The sequence below is a fragment of the Opisthocomus hoazin genome, chromosome 16, assembly GCF_030867145.1.
Source record: "Opisthocomus hoazin isolate bOpiHoa1 chromosome 16, bOpiHoa1.hap1, whole genome shotgun sequence".
Classification (NCBI taxonomy): Eukaryota; Metazoa; Chordata; class Aves; order Opisthocomiformes; family Opisthocomidae; genus Opisthocomus; species Opisthocomus hoazin.
This window is the reverse complement of record NC_134429.1, coordinates 19,996,509-20,015,444: the sequence shown is the minus strand read 5'-3', so window position 1 is coordinate 20,015,444 and position 18,936 is coordinate 19,996,509. Positions and strand designations below refer to the sequence as shown.

At 46.6% G+C, this 18,936-nt stretch overlaps 1 protein-coding gene across 2 annotated transcripts in view; it reads right to left on the bottom strand.

Moving 5' to 3' along the window:
• Positions 1–359: 359 nt before the first annotated feature.
• SKI (SKI proto-oncogene) overlaps positions 360–18,936 on the bottom strand; it is a 118,258-nt gene continuing 99,681 nt past the window's right edge. For both annotated transcript variants that reach the window (XM_075437244.1, XM_075437243.1), the window contains 6 exons: positions 15,011–15,136; positions 14,395–14,510; positions 12,377–12,651; positions 11,126–11,427; positions 8,255–8,485; positions 360–5,237 (listed from right to left, as the gene is read on the bottom strand). In XM_075437244.1, the coding sequence (XP_075293359.1) occupies positions 5,049–5,237; positions 8,255–8,485; positions 11,126–11,427; positions 12,377–12,651; positions 14,395–14,510; positions 15,011–15,136 (1,239 nt within the window). In that variant the 3' untranslated portion in view covers positions 360–5,048. The remainder of the gene's footprint in view (positions 5,238–8,254; positions 8,486–11,125; positions 11,428–12,376; positions 12,652–14,394; positions 14,511–15,010; positions 15,137–18,936) is intronic.

Genomic DNA, 18,936 nt, shown 5'->3' with positions numbered 1-18,936 from the left:
GGGGTGTGCGGGTTAGAGGAGGAGTATGGGGGCAAGCTGCATGAGCTCGGAACTGGAAATTGCCCTGGGTTTCCCTCCCCGCACTGCGAAAGACCGTGCTTTTAATTGCTGTTGCTGCTACCTCTGCTGGTGCTTCAGCCACAGAAGCACCTGCAGTGTGGGAAATGAGTAGACGGGAAAGGGCAGGGCGGATGGGTGGCGGGCGCGCAGCAGGGTCTCTGGGTGCGGTGTTTCACCTGGAATCCTGCGAGGGGTCCTGCCTTTCCCAGCTGCTTCGGCTACCAGCACGCTCTCGCGCGTTTGCCTGTCCCGAACCACGAGCTGCAAGCACAGAGAACTCAAAAACCATACCGTGTCGATTTGTTTTTTCTGGACAAACAATTTTATTTTAGGTAATGCGTCTATACACTGTACATTCAGTCACTGTGGTATATAAGCATAGCTATTTTCATACATAATCTCATAAAGTCCTTTATTTTACAATATTATCTGCTTCAAGGGGAGGGGACGTGGAAAAGGGGGTGGAAAAGGACTATCAAGGTACACAGCGAAATAGATAAATATGCCAAGCTTTTTTCTTATTTTTTTTTTAAATCAGGCATTTATAAACAAGAAAGCATACATTACTTACATAAAAATAGTTCTAGAATAGTAGAGTAAGTCATAATATTGTCATTAGCAGCAGCATAGGAGAGACCAGGATAACAAAAATGTGCTGAAATGCTATTGGCTATTATAAATGTAAAGATTTATTTTTCTTCAATTGAAAAAATGTCATTTCTGTGAGTTCTTTTGATTTAAAAAAAAAGAAAAACAAAAACAAAAAAACCCAACCAAACCAACAAAAAACTTCTCTCTCAAACACGTGGACTGAGGAGAGGGCAGAATGGAAAGAAAATCAGCCTCTTGGTAATAAAATACTTTACAGTGAAAATACGGACAACTAAAATGCAAATGATGGAGAAAGTTAACCCACATTTCAAACTTGCAAAAAGATTTTTGTTTTGTTTTTCCTAACAGACAGCAAAGGTTCTTCTCAGTTAAAAACACAACTCATAAAACAAGACAACTACCAGGTAAGAAAGAGTTTTGAAAAAGTAAACACCATATACACTTATAATACAACAGTGTAAAATGAAAAAAAGTATTTACAGGTTGAATTTACTTTTAACTTTTTTTTTTTTTACATTGGCTAGTTCTGTTTGAAAAGCAGAATATTATGTATACGAGTTAGCTGCTCCATAGATATGAATGTTATTGCTGTTGGTTTTTTTTTCCCTTCGTTAAGTCTTCTTTCAGTAATAGAAACAATGAGTAATGAAACTGAATATACAAGTATTAAGTAATATATTTTTAAGTACAGGGAGAGTCAACAGCCTGTATGAAACACCTCTTCTCCCTTTTAACTTCTCAAAGGAAACTAAAGAGGGGCTGAGCGGAGGAGCCACGCGCTGGGAGGCTGGCGGCCGGCAGCAGGGACCCCAGCGCTCCGCCGGAAGGGGCTGCCCAGAAATTACACACAGAACTCCTCGCCGCCAGCGCCGCCACCAAGTTGTTTTTTCTCTGGAGATTCCCACCGTTTCGACAGCCCTTTTCTAGAATTAGTGTCTCTGGCCGTCTCCTGACAACTTTAAAATAAATCACGTGCACAGGAATTCAGAATTAAGTCATCTATTCTGCAAAATAATTTAAATTTTGTTGTTAAATTGTATTTAGGAAAGACAAAATGATGCAAGAGGGACTCCTAGCCTGTGAAGCTCTCCTGCTGATGAACTGCTGGTAGAGAACGTTTGTTCCCAGTCTTCTTGCACTGTATTTCATCAGACTGGCGTTAAATCTTAATTTATAGCCATGTTTTTGCTGGGGTGTTTTCGCTCCCAAGGATCAAATGCTGTTGAGCCGTAAGCTCAAGCCATGGAAGTTCGTTTGTCAGGTTTTACACCTGATCGCATTTACCATCATGCACAGCACAAGGAGAAACCGGTGGGTTTGTAGCAATGGTTGTAAGTCCATTTTGGAGACCTCTTGCAAATCTTACCCCGTTTACCTGTGAGGCACAGGTGCTGCTGGTTGTTTGACCAGACTGTTTGCTGCTGACAAGACCATTTACTGTTCTGTTTTTTTGTTTAAAAAAAAAAAAATAAAATGCAGATTTCATAGATTCTGGAGGACAAAAGCAGCATATGCACAGAAGAAACTGTGCCAGTGAATCCGCATGCTTCCCTCGACACCCAGGAAGAAAAGCTGCGTCACGCGGTGCAGGTGAGTGGGCCGCGCTCCCTGGCAAGAGCAGGGGGCCAGGTTTTGTTTGGGAGAGACGCGATCGGAGATCGGGAGGTGGGGGGGACCCAGACAAACACAGTTTGCGACGTGAGGCTTCCCATGAGTGCTGTGTGTAATTTCTTAACGCGGCAGTAAAGCGTAGCCTGTGAGACTCCCGAAATGCACGGTGTCACCTACAGCTACAATGATTTAGTTTCCCTTGAGGAAATAAGTGAATAATACAGATCTGGAAATCATAAGGCTGAGAACATTTTTATGCATACTGCATAACAAAACAAACCCTTTACATAAGACAGTAATAATGCCCATTAATGAATATACGTATGGCAGAGATTTTAATTCCATGCATATGATTTAATAATCGCAGAAAAAAAACATACAAAGAAGCAAAAAAAAACAACCAACCCCACATTAAAAAAAACCTGCTTAAGCATAATCAAAATTCCTTTTGCATTGCACTTTAGAAGAGGAGATCTGCCTCGAGCCTCGGTCTCCCGCACCCCAAACACGCGAGGGCAAAGCCCTGGGCGAGCGGACAGGTTCGTGGCCTGGACTTGGTGTAACTGGTTCTTGCTCCCAACAGTTCTACATTGTCCCAGTAATTCCACTCCTGTCGTATTTCTTCTTTTTGTACCTAAAACATATATATGAACTTCCTTGTTAATGCTCACAGTTATTATAATGGTTATTATAATGGTTTCAAGCAAACAGCTCTTGTTTAAAAAAAACCCAAAAAACCTCTAATGTACTGTCAGTAAATACTAGAATTTTAGGATTGGAAGCCGCTTTCTGTCTACTGGGAAATAATTTTTAAGCTTACACAGTTTGCATTAATGTCCAAAAGCAAATAAAGATTACTGGAAATACATTAATCTTTGTTTAGAATAACTTCTGTGTATGATGATGCATAGGGTTTTCTTTTTTTTTTTTTCTTTTTATTCTTTGAGGTAAAAAAAAGCGTCAGCATTGCCTGTAGAAGATGCTGAGAGGAAAAATGAGCTGGAAGGCACATCTGCAGCCCCAGACCCCATTTTCACGTCATGCCGATACGCTTGAGTGTGTAAGAGGTGAGTGTTGTGGGTGAAAATCACTTCTCTCTCGTTCAGTAGAGCACCAGCTTTGTTTGTCACGCGCTCTCGGGAGCCTCCGCTGCGCCCCAGCTCCCGTCGGCCGCGACGCCAGGCAGAACGCGGCTGAAACCCCGCCAGCAGCGCTGCTGCGGCGCGTTTGCGCTTGGCAGCGCCCTGGACCTGCTGACTCCCCGCCTGGCAGCGCTGTCGGTGAGGCTGCGAGGTGCCACACGGTGGAAAACGGGGCGGCTGGCTTTCACATCTGGTGGGCAGGGTAGACTCTAGAATGCTCAACTTGTAAACTTGAGAAATACGGAATAAAATGCAGAGTCAGATTCTGACAAAGTGCAGGTTTTTTAAAAAACAAAAATTAACGACGACGACGACGACACCGACAGTAAGACAAAGTGATGGCATGCTGCATCCTTAGGCCGGGGCTGCGGCTTGGATCCCAAAATTAAAGTAATTTCTTTTTTTTAAAAAACAAAAAAGTTTTTTTTTTTTTAAAAAAGATGTAGGCTTATTCACAGCAGCAAAAATGTTGTTTTTCTTTTCCGTAGTATCTGTTAATGCGATGTCGCACTCTCCTTGGGCAAAGAAATCCTGACTCACAGTTCATAATAAAAGCAGGTAAATACTGAATTGATGGTGAGGTGGTGCAACAACGGTGAGTTTTCCAGAAAACTGCAGTACAGGCTTCAGAATGACTTCAGAACGCACACGTCTTCTGCTTCGTTTCTCAGCCGACTGAACAGGTCATCCGTTTCCTTCCTTTATTTCCCCCTTTCCTTTCCTAAAGCTGAAGTGCTTGTGGACGACGCGCGTCTTTCGAACGCACTCGTCGGTGCCGATGCCTGAGCGGCGATGGCGTGGTTGATCTGCAGACGCTGAAGTCCATAAGGCTGGGTTTGTCCCTCGACAGCACGCACCTCCTCGGCCCATCCCACTCCCCTCCCCGATCCTGCAGCCTCCTCTCCTCTCGGGTTCAGGACAGGAAATGAACAGAATTCTAAGGAAAAAATCAACTTTGAAAAGCACTCGGAAACGCTCACACGACCATGTGACGGGGTTAAAACTGCGATGGCTTCCTCGATGGCTGGAAAACTGCTAACGAAAAGGCGTCATCACCAGAGGGCTTCTGCGTTAAGAATCCCAAAGCCTCTACAAGTCATTAAAAATTGTGCATCAAAGGTTTTTTTTTTGTTTTGCTTTTAAAGGTTCATTATAAAAATCTTGTTAATTTTTTAATACCAAGTCTGTGTAATGAATTATCTTAAATAGCTTATAAGAAAAGTTTGTTTGTTTTTAAATTCCAAAATGTTCCAACAGGCAGAAGGGCAACATAAAAACACAGCCATGCTTGCCTTTTACTCTGATTTCAGGTGGACGATGCTGCTTGCTTGGAGTTTGCCAGTAGAAAATTTGCTGTGGACTTAAAAGTATTTTGTTTATAAACACTTTGTGTTTTATAGGCACAGTAAGATGTTGTGCTATATGGATTGGAAAAAAAAGAGGCGTAATTCAGTGCTTCTGTTATAAAGAGTAACATTTGCCTTCCACCTAGTAAGAATCCATACTCATAGATCCGTGTGCCGAGACACAGCTGCTCCCACATGCCCTTACACACGTACCCACCCTCCTCCCTCCCTCTGCAGACACGTCACCCCGGGCTGTGCTGGACGGCGCGGCCTTGCTTTAGTTCTCCATGGCGCTCGCGGGGTTGTCGCTGCTGGGCTGGCTGCTGGACTTCGGCCACAGCTGTTCCTGAAGCTCCTTGACGACTTTCTCCAGGTGTTCCCGAGCCTCCCGTTCATGCATCAGGTCAGCTCGGAGCTGCTCCCTGTCAGCCTCCGCGTGCTGAAGCTTAACCTGCAGGTCCTCGATCTGGAGAAAAGCATGTTAAAAACACAATAAAACTGTTTTACTGTTTCCGTTCTGTTGTGATCTCGTAGACTAACACAGACTAGCGCCTTAGCACAAAGCGAGACGAGTAATAAACCCGCGCACTCGCAGACACCCGAGTACCAGAGCTGAGGTGAGGAAGGAACTCCCTTTTCCCTACTGTTTTTCAGATGCTGCTGCACAATGGTGCAAGCGCACTGCAGGAGCTGTTTAGCTTTAACCTTGTTAAACGCTTCTGGTGGCTTCTGGTCCAGAAAGGAGGGTGAAAACCAGGCTCGTTAGCAGAACCCTGGTCCCCGTACCCCTTAAACCATCACTAGCGTTGCTTTGGGCAGACAGCAGTGAGGCACAGTGAACTACAGGGTAAGTGTGCACAGGCGGAGTCCTTTACTTTCAGACCTCCTAGACTGGTTATGAGTCGGGGTGCCCGCAGACGGACTCCCCAGCCTGCGTACAAGGCCCGTGTCACACCAGAACCGTTACACCCTTCGTGTGCCGTGTGCGGAAGGGTGGGGAGGCAGGAGGGACAGGGCGCCTGGGAATGCAGACTGAGGCAGCTGGGGCACAGGGAGTCCTCTGGTACCCAAGGCAGAGCAAAGCCCCGGTATTCAAGGGTATAAACATGCCAGAAACCTGCACTGGTTTGAAATACACACTTTTAGGCCACATACAGGTAAGAGCAGCAGTTGCCAAAGATTGCCATTTAACAAAGGAATGGAAAATGCATCTGGTTTGGGCTAAAACAAAGGCTACCGCACCAGCACACCCGTATTTGGATCTCCTTGGAAAAAAAGAGCCATAAACCACACTGCTATTCAACACATATTAAGCATCTAATACTTTAAGCTAATACTTTAAGCCTATACACAGACATTTACACCCTGGATCTCCTGTCTTACTTCCGCTCACGCTTGCCTGATGCTATTTCTCTCACATGAACCCTGTCTAGAGACTTGTGGTTTCCTCAAAAATAAGTGACACAATGTAAGTGGCAGCCTTCCTGTATGCGCTCCAAATTAACGAGAAAAGGACACATAAAGGTTTATGCATCAAGCAGCTGATGCTGCGCCTGCGCTGTTCGTGTCTTCAGACAAACCTGCAGCACGTTCAGCTGCTCGCGTCCTTTTTGAGGTGCTGTCAGCCTTTCGCATTAGGAAACCTCCTGTATTCCCAAAGAAGGGGGTGTACGAGAAGACTGAAAAGCCACACTGTGACAAACTGCGACGCGTGCCACAGCGCCAGGGAGGCCACAGCTGCAGGGTCGCAGAGCTCCCCTCGGTACCGCTGGCGCGAACGTTCAGCTGCGCTGGCGGGTGCCCGGCTCTTTTTTCACCCGGGTGGAAGCGGAGCTCCGGCGCTGCCCGTGCAGCAGCTCTCTGTCTGGTGGTGTTTAGTCTGGACACCCCTTATCAGTGAGACATCCTGCGATGCGAGAGAGGAAGCCCGCATCATTTCCCGCTTCTGGTCGCCTGGTTAGACATGTCTCGGAGTGGTGCAGGCGGACCACTCCCCTTCCCGTCATTGAGAGCCTGGGGTTAGACTTCTGATTGCTATTGCTTTTTCTTTTCCTTTTTCCTCCCTCCCTTAAAGTAACCACACCAAATACTTGCAGCTGGTGCTTTAGGCGTAACAGCGCGTTTGTGAAGCGTGTGTTTAACAACACGCATGGCAGCAAAGCTGCTGTAGGGAAGGGGGCTAGAAGAGCTCCCTTCAGCGTTATTTCAGGTGTGTCACAACGTGCAAGCGGAGCTGGTGGCCGCGTGACACCTCTGTGGCACTGGCACTCAGCAATCTAGCTCTGCTGTAGCAGTTTACGTGGGGGCAAGAGTGCCTGGTTTTTCAGAGCCCTCCCGTTGCTAACGCTTGCTGACCCTCCCCTTTTACTTACGCGTCTCAGCCAGGCGTTTCGCCCAGGAGCCAGCGACAGAGGGGCCTCTGGGTGGACGCAGGCCAGAGCAAGGCTGCAGGGCAGGCAGCTGCGGCAGGGCCAGGAGGCGGCAGCCGGAAGGAGAGGGCCCGCAGGGAGCCCCTCGCCATGGGGCACGGAGGGGGTTAACACTGGGTGTGGGACCATCCCCTTGATAGGAAATGCGTTACTGGGCAACTGGGACTGTTCTGCTGGAGGAAGGGGAAGGCAGGGCCTGCAATGGATTCCTCTTCAGGGCTGTTTCTCACGGCAATCCAGGCGGCTGCCATGCTGCTCGCAGCTCTGCCTGTCACGCTGGGTCATTTCAGGGGGCTCGGAACAGTGGACGGCCTTGCATGCCACATGCCCTGCAACACAGCAAGGCGACTTCAGGATGTGCAGCCTGAGCTCCTGGTTCGCTTGGCTTTGGATGGCTTAAGTAAACTTCAAAGTATTTTATTAGAGGAGGATCTGATGGGGAGAAGGCGGGGAGGGATTTTTAGTTTCAAAGCTTAAAGCATACACATTGCTTGTAACAACATGTTCTGCATTCCTAGAACCTTCACTGGGCTCAAACTGGAAGGCTTTTCTTAGACCTGACAGTTTGCTCTTCTCGGGCTTTACAACTGTAAACATCCCTCCTTCCCAGCACGGCCCTTCGCTGAGTGAGGGGCCGGGGCTGCTGCTCTTGGTTTAAATAGTTCCTGTAGGTCTAGCCGGAGCTTCAAGGCAAAATGCTACAGGAGATGTTGGCCCTGCCTAATATTTACAGTATTGAAACTGGCAGTGCCAACGAAGCGTCAGTGGCACTGAAATAACGCCTAGCGTTTGTCTTGCTGCTCTGTAAATGGTGATTTCCAGCTGACAACGTGCCCAGTCCCGGGCAGCGCCGCGGGGCTGACGCAGGTGGTCAGTGCAGGCAAGCTGGCAGCGCCCTGCGCCAGGACTAGCGCTGTAAATGTGCTGGGGACATAGACACTGTGGAGAGAGGAGCTGGACCTGCATCACCACTGGCATGAGAGGACAGACACCTGAACTAACCCTGAGAACTGCAGAAACGGTGAGCTGACAGCTGTCAGCACTGGGGTCTTACCTGGGCTGAGTACTTGGCCCGGAGCCTGCCTGCTTCACAGCCTTTGTCACAGACCCGGATCTGCCTGGCTTGTTCCAGTTCCCTCTTCAGTCGTATCCGAGACTCATTGGCTTCCTTCATTTTCTTCTCATTCTCAGCTCTCAGACGTTCAATCTCTTTCCTTAAGTTGCGCTTCGCCTCTGTTGCTTCTCTCAGTTTCTCTTTCTTGGCCACTCTCAGGAACTCCAGCTCCTAGAACACAAAAGCAGTGAACTCGTGAGAACTGAGGAGCGGAGACTGAACCAGTGCGAGGAAACCGACCTGTAACGGAAGCGACCCAAAGTGAACCCCCCTTCTGCTGGTTATGACCGAGAAGGCTCATGTCTAAACCTCGGTCTGAACTTTGTACACGCTCTTCTCCTTTAAATCAACATGAGATCCTACGCTCAAGATACCCTGAATTCTCGGATAATAAGCAGCTATACGCTACAGCCACATTTTGCTTTGTCAAGCAAAATAGCTGTGACCATCTGTGACTGAATAAAGATGAACTGCAGTTGGAGAGAGCTGCTAGCAATGTGCTCTACACCAGCTCAAAGTTTCAAACAAACCAACTGGAATGCCTGCACTTCAATTGAAGGCACCCTACGTGACGATAAATGCAATTCGTGAGCGCCCTTTGTGTACGGCAAAGCTGAACATGAAAGTTTAGAACTTGCTGAAGGAATCAGTAAGCAGTTCCATTTTATCAAGCCCCTAAAAAAATCCACTTAAGGCAAGTATGAGGAAAAAACAAATTGTGGATCTTCTTTCTAACTGGAGGCAATTTTGTTTTGCTACAGGTAACTGGCGTGTAGCCCCAAGCCTCCTGACACCCAGCCAGCGGACTGCCCTGTCACAGCATCTGGAAAGCTCCAGGCTAAAACCTTAAGCCAAATCGAAACCATGCTTTGCTCTGGAAATTGTCACTCTCGCTGTCCAGGTCCTTACCAGGAGCTGCTACCTTGAAATCTCAAATCCAAGAGAGACATTAGTTGAAGGGATAATGATGAGAAACCTAAAGGAAGAAACTCGTAAGCTGTTAAAAAGCCATTGTTGAAAGACAGATGTGTTCATCATAAGCACAAAAATGTGGCTCACTAATGGTCTGTCTCCTAAATGGTTAAATCAGAAACTAAAGTTTGATTCCTCCCCCCCCCGAATCAGCATTTCCTCTCTGTCAGAGTCAAACCCTCACAGCAGCGTGTTTCTGTTAAGTAACGCTGCAGCCAGGTCATGGGAAATTCACTTTTCTGACAATCTCACTTCCCACCAGGCCATTGTTAGCGCAGCCTCTGGAAGCAGGCGCACGTGTGCTCGCGCTGTCTGTGGAACTGGAGACCCACAGCTGCCCAAATGGAAAACGATGCCCAGATACCACATTCCCTCTCACTCTGACATGGTGCTTGATTTAATCCCTCAACACTCACTTCTGCTTCACCAACTACTTCATGTAATTCCTGCTTTACTTCAAGTACACGCTGTGTATTTGGTTTAGATATTTAAAAATTAGCTTTAAATGTGTATTGCTTATATTTACTTTTAAATACATAAAACAAAACATGTATTTACTGAAACACAAGGGAACGGAGTGATCTGCTCAAGGTGATGATGCACACGCAGTTCAGCTGAAAAGACAGCTCTTGGCCTCCCTTCTCTGGGGCCTGGGTCTGCAGGCAGCCCCTAAGCAGCCGCCTGCGCAGGAGAGGGACGAGCGCAGGAGCTGGCCTGCGACACTGCAGCTTCTGCAGGAATCTGAGGTGGCAAACTTTTGTTACGATTCTAATCGTGATCCTACCTCCGCCCTGAGTGATCTCACCTCCTGCCTGCCAGCAGAACACTTCAATCTGCTGCGGGGGTTTTGAGGATTGGGGTTTCTGGTGGTTTTTTTAAGCACAGCAGTCCTGCTGCAGACCACTCACCCCTGTGAGCGACTGTCCTTCGCTTCACTCCCCACAGCAACAAAACGCGTGCTGCCAGCTAACCAGCCTGCAGACCTGCTTTTGACCAAGTACAAGCCTCGGTTTTCTGCCTCCTGCACTGGACGAAACAAGGCCCTTGTGTTACAGCTGGCAGCCCAGGTGCACCTACGGGATGACATTTCTAGCTCCGTCACGGCTCCACATACAATATCCGAGCAGGACAAGCAACCCTTCTGCACTGGCTCCATCTTCCATTTCTCTGTTCTACTTTTGCCCCAGCTCAAATCATAAAACGTTCCCCCGCCATTCTGCTCAGCCACTGTGACTTGCTACCGACCAGTACGTCTCCGCAGCCCTTTCTATCTGACCAGTCTCTCTTTGGTATGACCGATGTAGCACGGATTTCCAGAAATATGGAGCTTCTTCACTGAATGAAGCAAGCAACATTCAGCGAAGCACGGCTAATGCCGAGCTTAACAGAGACCCACGGTTCAGCTCTTCACCAGAGCTTCAGCAAGGGTCTCTGCGTCCCAGGACCCGCCCTCAGCTGGGCAGCCGCAGGTTCTTTACAAATCTTTTAAAACTACAGATAAAGCTGCCATAAGGACAGAAATGTTTCTAGGTCAGTGAAATGAAAACAAAATAAACTGTGCTGGACTAGACGACTTTTTCAGTAATGAAAAGATGTTGATTTTGAGTAACCATGGATTTCCACCCGAAGGCAGAAACAGGTGGTGAGCTTAAAAACATAGGAATGGTTCCTGTGTACTCTGGTTTCCTGCCTGAATTTACAAACAGTACCCCAGTAAAGGCTGCTGCTGTCCGGGAATAAATAAGGCAATTTTTTTTTTTTACATGAGACTACCTGACGGTTTCTACCTGGAAGAGGATTTGCCAATGGTGGTAAGAAAAAGCTGGTTTTCAACATTACCTGATGCAGACTGCGTTTGGCTTGCAAGGCAGCATTTAGCTTCTCTTCCTGCTTCACTCTCATTTTAACAACTTCATGGAGGAATTTTTCTTTGGCTTCTTTTGTATCCAGGCCACTGTCCAGGGCCTGCCTTAGGTGCTCCAGCTCAGCTTCCAACCCACTGCTGTGAGAGTCGGAATGTGTCGCAACCTCGTATGAACTGCTGACTGGGACTGGGGCTTGCATCCCCGGTGAGCTCATGTCCTTCGCGGAGCTGGATGAAGTAAAGGATGGGGAGGACAGCGAGGATAAGGAGGAGGTGACTGAAAAATAGAAACATCGAAAATTAATTTAAAAAATGTCTAAAACTAATGTAACTCAAAATATGCTGAGGCCCTTTGTACAGAGGAGACACCCAATATTCAATGAAAAAAAGGGAAGAAAGAAAACACTCGTTTTGTACTTTGACACTTGAAACATGGCGAAAACGCAGACCTGACTGGCTTAAGGGACCAGCTTACACTTTGCTTCAGTTGTGACTTTGGAATTTGTGTCATCAACAGTGTTAAGATTTCTCCAGGAAAACCTACATGATCCTGCTGTTCCCAGAGGGCAAAATTTCTCCTTTTTGCATAAACTGCATGCACTGAGTAAGGGCTGAACAGACGGAGGGCAGGAGCAGAATCGCCTAAGTGACACCAGCGAGGCCACACCAGCGTCCTCCTCCATCTTTACCGAGAGGCCCAATATCAGAACAGTGTTTGAGAACACGCTGGCTCTTGAGCTCTGCTTCATGCACTCAGCTCTGGAGCTGCAGTCCTGAAGCTCTCTGATCGCATTCTTTGTCTGACACAAAATCCCACACCTGCACGTGTGCGCGGTCTGGAAATTTTCCGGGCTATTTGCGTGTATCCCACAGAGGCTTTTAGAGAAGGCTCTTGATCAGACGGCAAACCATCAGTTTGGAGGTGACCACACATACATTCTGTCCTCTGCACAACACTCACCTGCTTTAATAAAAGACTCTAGGTGGGTGTACACCTGTGGCTCAGGTGCTTCTTTTTGTCGATGCACGATTCTCTCCCAGGAAAACACCCCCCCTCCACTCCCCCCGCCTTCTGTTCCATTCTTGGTTTTCATTATTACTTAAGGCTGTATTTTTACATCCTGTTGAGGTATTTAAACACAAGTTGAACAGCTAACTCCTGTGGATTACTGAGGAAAGCCCAGCACAAATAAAACAAAATAAAGGTAGATAGAGCTGTCACTTACATTCTTCCCTGGTTTCTACTTCAATTTCTGCTTCGGATTCCTTGTCCTCTTCAGTGGCGGTAACGGTGGCTGCAACAGTGGCTGCCGCTTCGGGGACAGCTGTGTTCTCTGCAGCAAGTTTTCTTTTCCGTGGCTGGGCAGTGCTGCTCAGTGGCTCGCTGCTCCGCGACACTACCGTGGCACAGGGGGGGTTGCTGACAATTTTCTGTTGGGCTGGAGGTGCAAGTGCCACGTTGGGGGCCACAGCATTCTCAAAGCTTTTGTAGGAGTAAAAACTGTTTTAGAGGAGGAGGTAAAAGGAAGGAGAAGAGAGTCAGATTCTTGGCTTCAAAATGCTTCCCGATCCATGTGTTACACTGAAACTGCAAGGGACTTACTGGAATGACAGTGAAGTTCCACTGATTTACAGCAGCTAAGGATCTGCCTGTATATTTGCTTAGCGTTTTGCACTCATTTAAACATGGGGATGATTTATACAGCCAATCTCCATCCAGCTCGGAAGGGATCACATCTGAAGTGCCACATAACTCTAATAGCACCAAAGAGATGAGATCTCCCAGAGTCTAAAAATTCTAATGGTGTTTCCTCATAGTCTTCAGGCATTCTTGTTTTACCCAAGTGCACAGTTTTACTTCTGCCTACCCACAAATGTTTTGTAAACTTGGAAACGGCACTTCCTTAAGAAAGGCCACGGGAATGCAAAAGGCATATTCTTGTGTATCTTTTAATTTTCTGACACAGCATGCATGTGAGCACACGTTATGTAAAACCACGGTTAAAAAACCCAACAAAGCACTGTTAAAGGACAGTAATACTGCAACGTTAAACACACAGAATTTTGCAATAAACATAGCAAAGACTGTCTTTGCAACTTCAGTTCACATCTACTACATGATGTATCTTCAATCATATGTTAACATTTCTCCTGAACCTGTTGAAGGTGGGTTTTTTCCCCAAGACTCAAATTAGCCAAATTTCTCACGGGGATACCAAGGGCATACGCTTACACCAGTTTAGCCCTTCTGTCCCTACCTAACTGAAAAGTGTTTAAAAGCAAGGATATGCTGGTAGGCTTTCTTTTCTTTTCCTTTTATTTTTTTTTAAATCAATCCCCACATCTTCTAAGAAACTTCTTCATAAGAGCAGCAAAATATGCTCTCCATAACGCTTCCTAAAAACACCTGGTCACTTTATTCAAACTTTCCAAAGAAACCATCACCCTTAGGCAGAAATCTGGCCCAAAGATTTTTCAGACTGAACAGTTGAAGTCTGGCAAAGGAATGTACAACTGCCCGGACACTTTCCGTTCTGCGACACTAATGGTCCCACCTATTATGGGTGGTGACTCACGCTTGTACCAGTTTAATGATGTTCCTATCCCAGCGCAGAACCTGGCCTCTAACACCAGCTTCCTGACGGGTCTCGGAAGCTGAGGACCCTTCCACAGGCTCTCCTGCCCAGTGTGCTCTGCCACAACCCCCCAGGACCCCTGGCCATCAAGAGCCCGCGCTGTCCATCCAGTCCCCCGTCTTCCTCTGGCACTGCCGACACTGGAGGCAGCATGCAGCTGTGCTGGCAACAGGCGGACGGGCCGGCGTTCCAGGGCTGCTGCAGTTACTGACTGGCTGATGCCTGGAAAGAGCTGGCTGGTCCCTGACCACCTGCCCTCAGAGAGTAACTCAATCTTCCCTTAAACAGTGAAGGCTGAGAACTTCTGATGACTCTACCCCAAAATGATCACAAGTTCATAGAAGCAGCCTTCCCTCAGACTTCTATAGCACGTTTCACCTAAGAAAACCTATTTAACAAATGCATAAAAGATCAGTACGTTTTTTTTGCTTCCATTCTGCAAATTAAAGCACTGCAGCTGCAAATGCTTTTTAATCTGATACGAGTGGACTGACTGAATTACAAAGCCACCAGTCAGCAGTGCAAGAGAACAAACATAAAGCAACTTGCTGCCCGATAAACCTCCACGGCTGCCGACCCCACTGTCCCTTCCGCTCACGTCTCTCTACCTGTCTCGGATCAACGCGGGAAGATGGGTTGAGAGCTCTTTCTCATTTGCCGATACAGCAGGGGACCAGGGCCGGAAAGCTGAGAGACGCTGGCGGGGATGGACACAGCCAATACTCTGGGAAGGAGGGGAAAGAAAAATAAGTAAATACAAACAATCTTTTAAACTGTAAATCACAATGGAGTGCTAGTGATGCCCTTCCGTACACATTCTGTTCTCTCTAAAACTACTCCCCACTGGCTAGGACCTACTTCGTAGATTCCCCTCGAAGAGGTAAACTGCACTAATGTAAAACCTCACAGGTTTCTTCTTCGCCAGTAAGTTATCTGCAGTTTGCAGAGACCACAAAAAGCTCCCGAGTCTTTCAGGATTCTTGTAGCTCAAAGGCACAGAGGAATTGCTTACTCCATTGTCACACTCAAGGTCAGTGAACACTGGAAGATGGCAAGGAAACCGGAGGACTGTATAGCTCAATGTTTGCTAGGAAAAGGATAGAAATGCTACTAATTTAGAAAACCTGGGCAAGTTCTTACTCTCATCTTCTCTTCTGGTTTCAGTAAAGGGATGCTACATGCTAATTTGATTTCTCTTTTGATTACAAAATATTCAGCAATCACCTTATTAGATGAACTGGATAAGGACCGTAACCAACTGGACTGTTTTTCCTTCTCCGCAGAAGCTGGAGATTGGGAAGCAGAGTCATCTATTTTGGGCTTTTTGGAAGCAGGAGGATCTGAAGGGACCTGAAACAAAGACAGGCAGGAAAAATCAAAGACAGAATTACTCATTTTGCAATCAGCTTCAAAACAGGTTATAAGGCAAAAGCAAATTTTGTATTTGAAAGAAAGAAACGCTGGGGTTTTTTTCTGCATTTTTAAACCTAAGGAGAAACAAAGGAGTGAAAACAAGGGACAGACACAAATTATGATGTAATGCAGCTTCATTCCTTCATTTAAAATATTCTGATAAAGTGTAGACGGTGCAGGAGTGGTAGGCAGGAATACAACCGAGACATTCACACCATGTTGCAGAGGACTATCTGCCTTTTATTATTTTTGTATGCAGAAAGGTAAGGTTTAATGTGGTTGCTGAACTGGAAAGATTATTTTAAATGAGAACAGAACAGACTTTGTTATTCTGTTTGCAGTGGTTGTTATGCCGATGACTTCACTACCCCACAGCTGCAGTGGATTCTGGGGGTGCTGCCAAGAGCTGCTTTGCCTTTTCCACAAGTGGCTCAGCTTGGCCCATAAATCATCCTCAAGCATAAGAAAGCCCTTTGGCAAGCAAAACCCCCTTCCTTCAACACTGTGAAGGAATAAAATTCCTACAGTCCCAGCGTGGCTTGCAAAAAAATTGGTAACTACTGGTTTAACTGGTGCAGTGGGGATACCAGCTTGAAGCCCTGCCAGTACAAACACATCTATCAGCAGGGAGGGAGAAGGTTCTGGACCTTATGCTGCATCACGACTAGAAATAATACGAGAAACACATCACCTTGGGTTCTATTCTGTTTTTTTTCTTTTTGCAATTCCGAACTCTTTACCTTTTCATATTCCCATTCAACTGGTTCTAAGTAAGGTGGCAGAACCATGCTGCAATAACTAGCAGTCGCTCATATTTGCATTACATTTTTCCATCCTCACACCTTACCGTGATTTCTGTGGGCAAACAAGTATTTATACAGGTGTGTCTGTAAAACCCAGGCATGGCAACACTTGGAGAGCCTGAAAGGATTCAAAACCCGGTCTATTCACCGGTGAAAGAAAGGATCTTATTTGCCAATGTCTCGTGTTCTGAAAATCCGTCCCCTTCGAGGCACCTGAAACTGCTTCTCCAAATGATTACCCACTCCTGAAAACTGGGATCTACATGACTCTACCTGAAGAGTACACGGGGAACTGAAAGCAGCGTTGTCAAAATGCACTTCTCCAGACTCACAACCGCCTTCCAGGCAAACCCAACAGCGATCTAACTAGAGCAATGCCATCCCTTTTGCACACCTTTATTAGAAGGAAATTATGACCTCACGTCCATGAACAGTCTACTACTTTCATGGCAGCAGAGCAGCGGCGTGGAACTCTGGCTCAAGCCGACGACTACCTAGCGAACGGCAGTTCAGCTGGCAGCACACGCCACTCCCACCGCTCCTACAGCCCCGTGTGCATAGTAACATAATCAAACCAAGTCTGGAGGTTTTAGTAAAACATTCCCTGGCACTGTCGAGCTTGGGGCAGCTTTCCATATGTAGCAGATGAAGAAGAATGACATGGGTGTGTGTATGTGTAACCCCAAGTACAAAATTAGCCCGTGCCAGTGCCAAATGCCAGCTTCAACGGATTTGCAGAGGATTCTTGCGGCACGGCTTCAGGCTTCCCTAGGGCTGACTCTTGTAGTGGCTATGGCATGGTCCCTCCCAGCTAACGCAACCAAGAAAAGGCATTTCTAAATGCTTTCTGTAGAAAACGCAGGACAATGCACTGGAAAAGATTTGTTTTTGCTTTCAGAGATGCTGTCTGTGCAGAATTAGTGACAGCATTAGAAAGGTATTTGGCAAGTGACTACTGATCCCAGCCCTATCCACTGGGGATGGTGAGCTGTGTGGGGAGGGGAGCTTGGGGCGGAGGGTGGGGAGGAAGGGGGGCTTGGAATGGGAAAGGCAACAGGTGGCAAGACTCAACATGGAAACCCGTTCCTCCCCCCGACCGTCTGGGCTCTGCTCTCTGCAGCACATTCTGTCCGGGCAGGCGCGCAGACAGCCACCCTGGGCCCGGCACCCGCTCCACGACAGCGCTCGCACAGCCAGAGCGGAGCAGGACCCCGGGGCGCGCGTGAGAACGAGCAGCTTTGGCAAAAGGAGAGCAAGTGTCAGGTTTTAGAAAGGTTTGAGGGGAGATATTTCAATAGAAGAAGAAAATGTAAAGAAAATGTAAAGAAATCATGTCTTGTCTCCAGCTTTGTCCGCTGTCCCTCTTCTTTACGCTTTAAATCAAGACTGACACCAATGACCAAGAGGGCTCTGAGCACAAAACATTTCAGTAGACCGGGGAAATGATGCTTAACCTTCTGTTGCCAGGAGCCAGTATTGATCTGAAAACACGAGCTGCTGCTAAGAAAAAAAGCAGTAAACAAGGTGCGTGCATGGAAGAAACACAAGTTTGCGTTCCCCACAAAGAGATGGAAATGGGGTGAAAAAAAGGGGAGAGAAAAACAGGTGCTAAATGGGAGGTGTAGATTTTTCTAGCTTCAAGTCATCGCCACCACAGGACTCGTCAGTATTCCCAACGAGCTAGTGCTGTCTAAAGCGGTAAAGCACTTCAGCTGGACTCGGAAAAGGACTGCTGCCAACATAATTTTTGAATTGTTGTGATGACCTCCGCCAGTTTTCTTTTCCATCCACTATCCCATTTTGTTTACACAGATCATCTGTTGGTTGAGGCAGGAATTGCCTCTCAGTACATGCTTAAAAAAAAAAACCCCCACCATGTGTTTAGGTTCTATTTTAACAATGTAAAAATGTGGTAGTTCTCGTAGTTTCCCCCTTGGCCTAGGAAATACTGAGGCACTACATGTTGCTATCAATCAGTACCTGGAGGTTCATCTCTGAAACCCATGAAACAGAAGGCTTCTGACTACAACCTGTAGTCATTTGATTTACTTTTTGCTCTTGTATATTCCTACCTGCTTGGACATCCCCCTGAAAACACTTCTGTCCCCCTCCACAGAAATACTATGGCTGTGTCATGAACTCATCAAAAATTCCACCTGTAACAGCCAAAGCAGGTCAGTAACGTGCTGTACTGCGCTTCTCTTGCTTTGTACTGCCTTCCGATGCTCGAAGCGGCAGAAGCAACTTTGCTCACAACTACAGGAAGGTAAGATGTGGAACAAGACGAGATACTGAACACAAAATCTTCTCTTCGTATGACTCACCGATTACATCCCACTCTAGGACAGATTCCAGGCAACAATATACCCCACTCTGACACTTCCAACCCAGCCACAGCAGCCAGCAAACCTTGGTATTGGCTCAAATATGGATGATTTTATTTCATTTTCTCTCTTTGCCAAATAATGAAACATACAAAGTTGCAAAAGAAATACTGAAAATGTGATGTAACTTTTTTGCCATCTTCATAAATGACTTACAACAAACTTGAACCCAAACCCTGTAAGACTGAAATAAGTATTTCCTTATTTCCTATTCAGTTTTTCTTCCGTTGCCGGCAACTTAGTAACTTGTCAAATGGGCTTTGCACTGGGCAAAGTGATTTGTTAATACACATTTTCTCCAATCCACAGATGTAAGAAATGCTATGCGAAACATTTATTTTAGCTTTTGTTTTCTGAAGCAATTGATTTTTGAGGAAAAAAAAGATACAGAAAGATATATAAAGTTATCAAAAAAAGACTTTAAAAGTACATTCCAAAGGGAAATTTGGGTATGTGAACAGTAATATCAGCCATTTTAAGGCAAACTGAAATTCAGCAGCTCAATTTGGCCTCTAGCCAACCAGGGCCACATTTGACACGTCAGATCAAA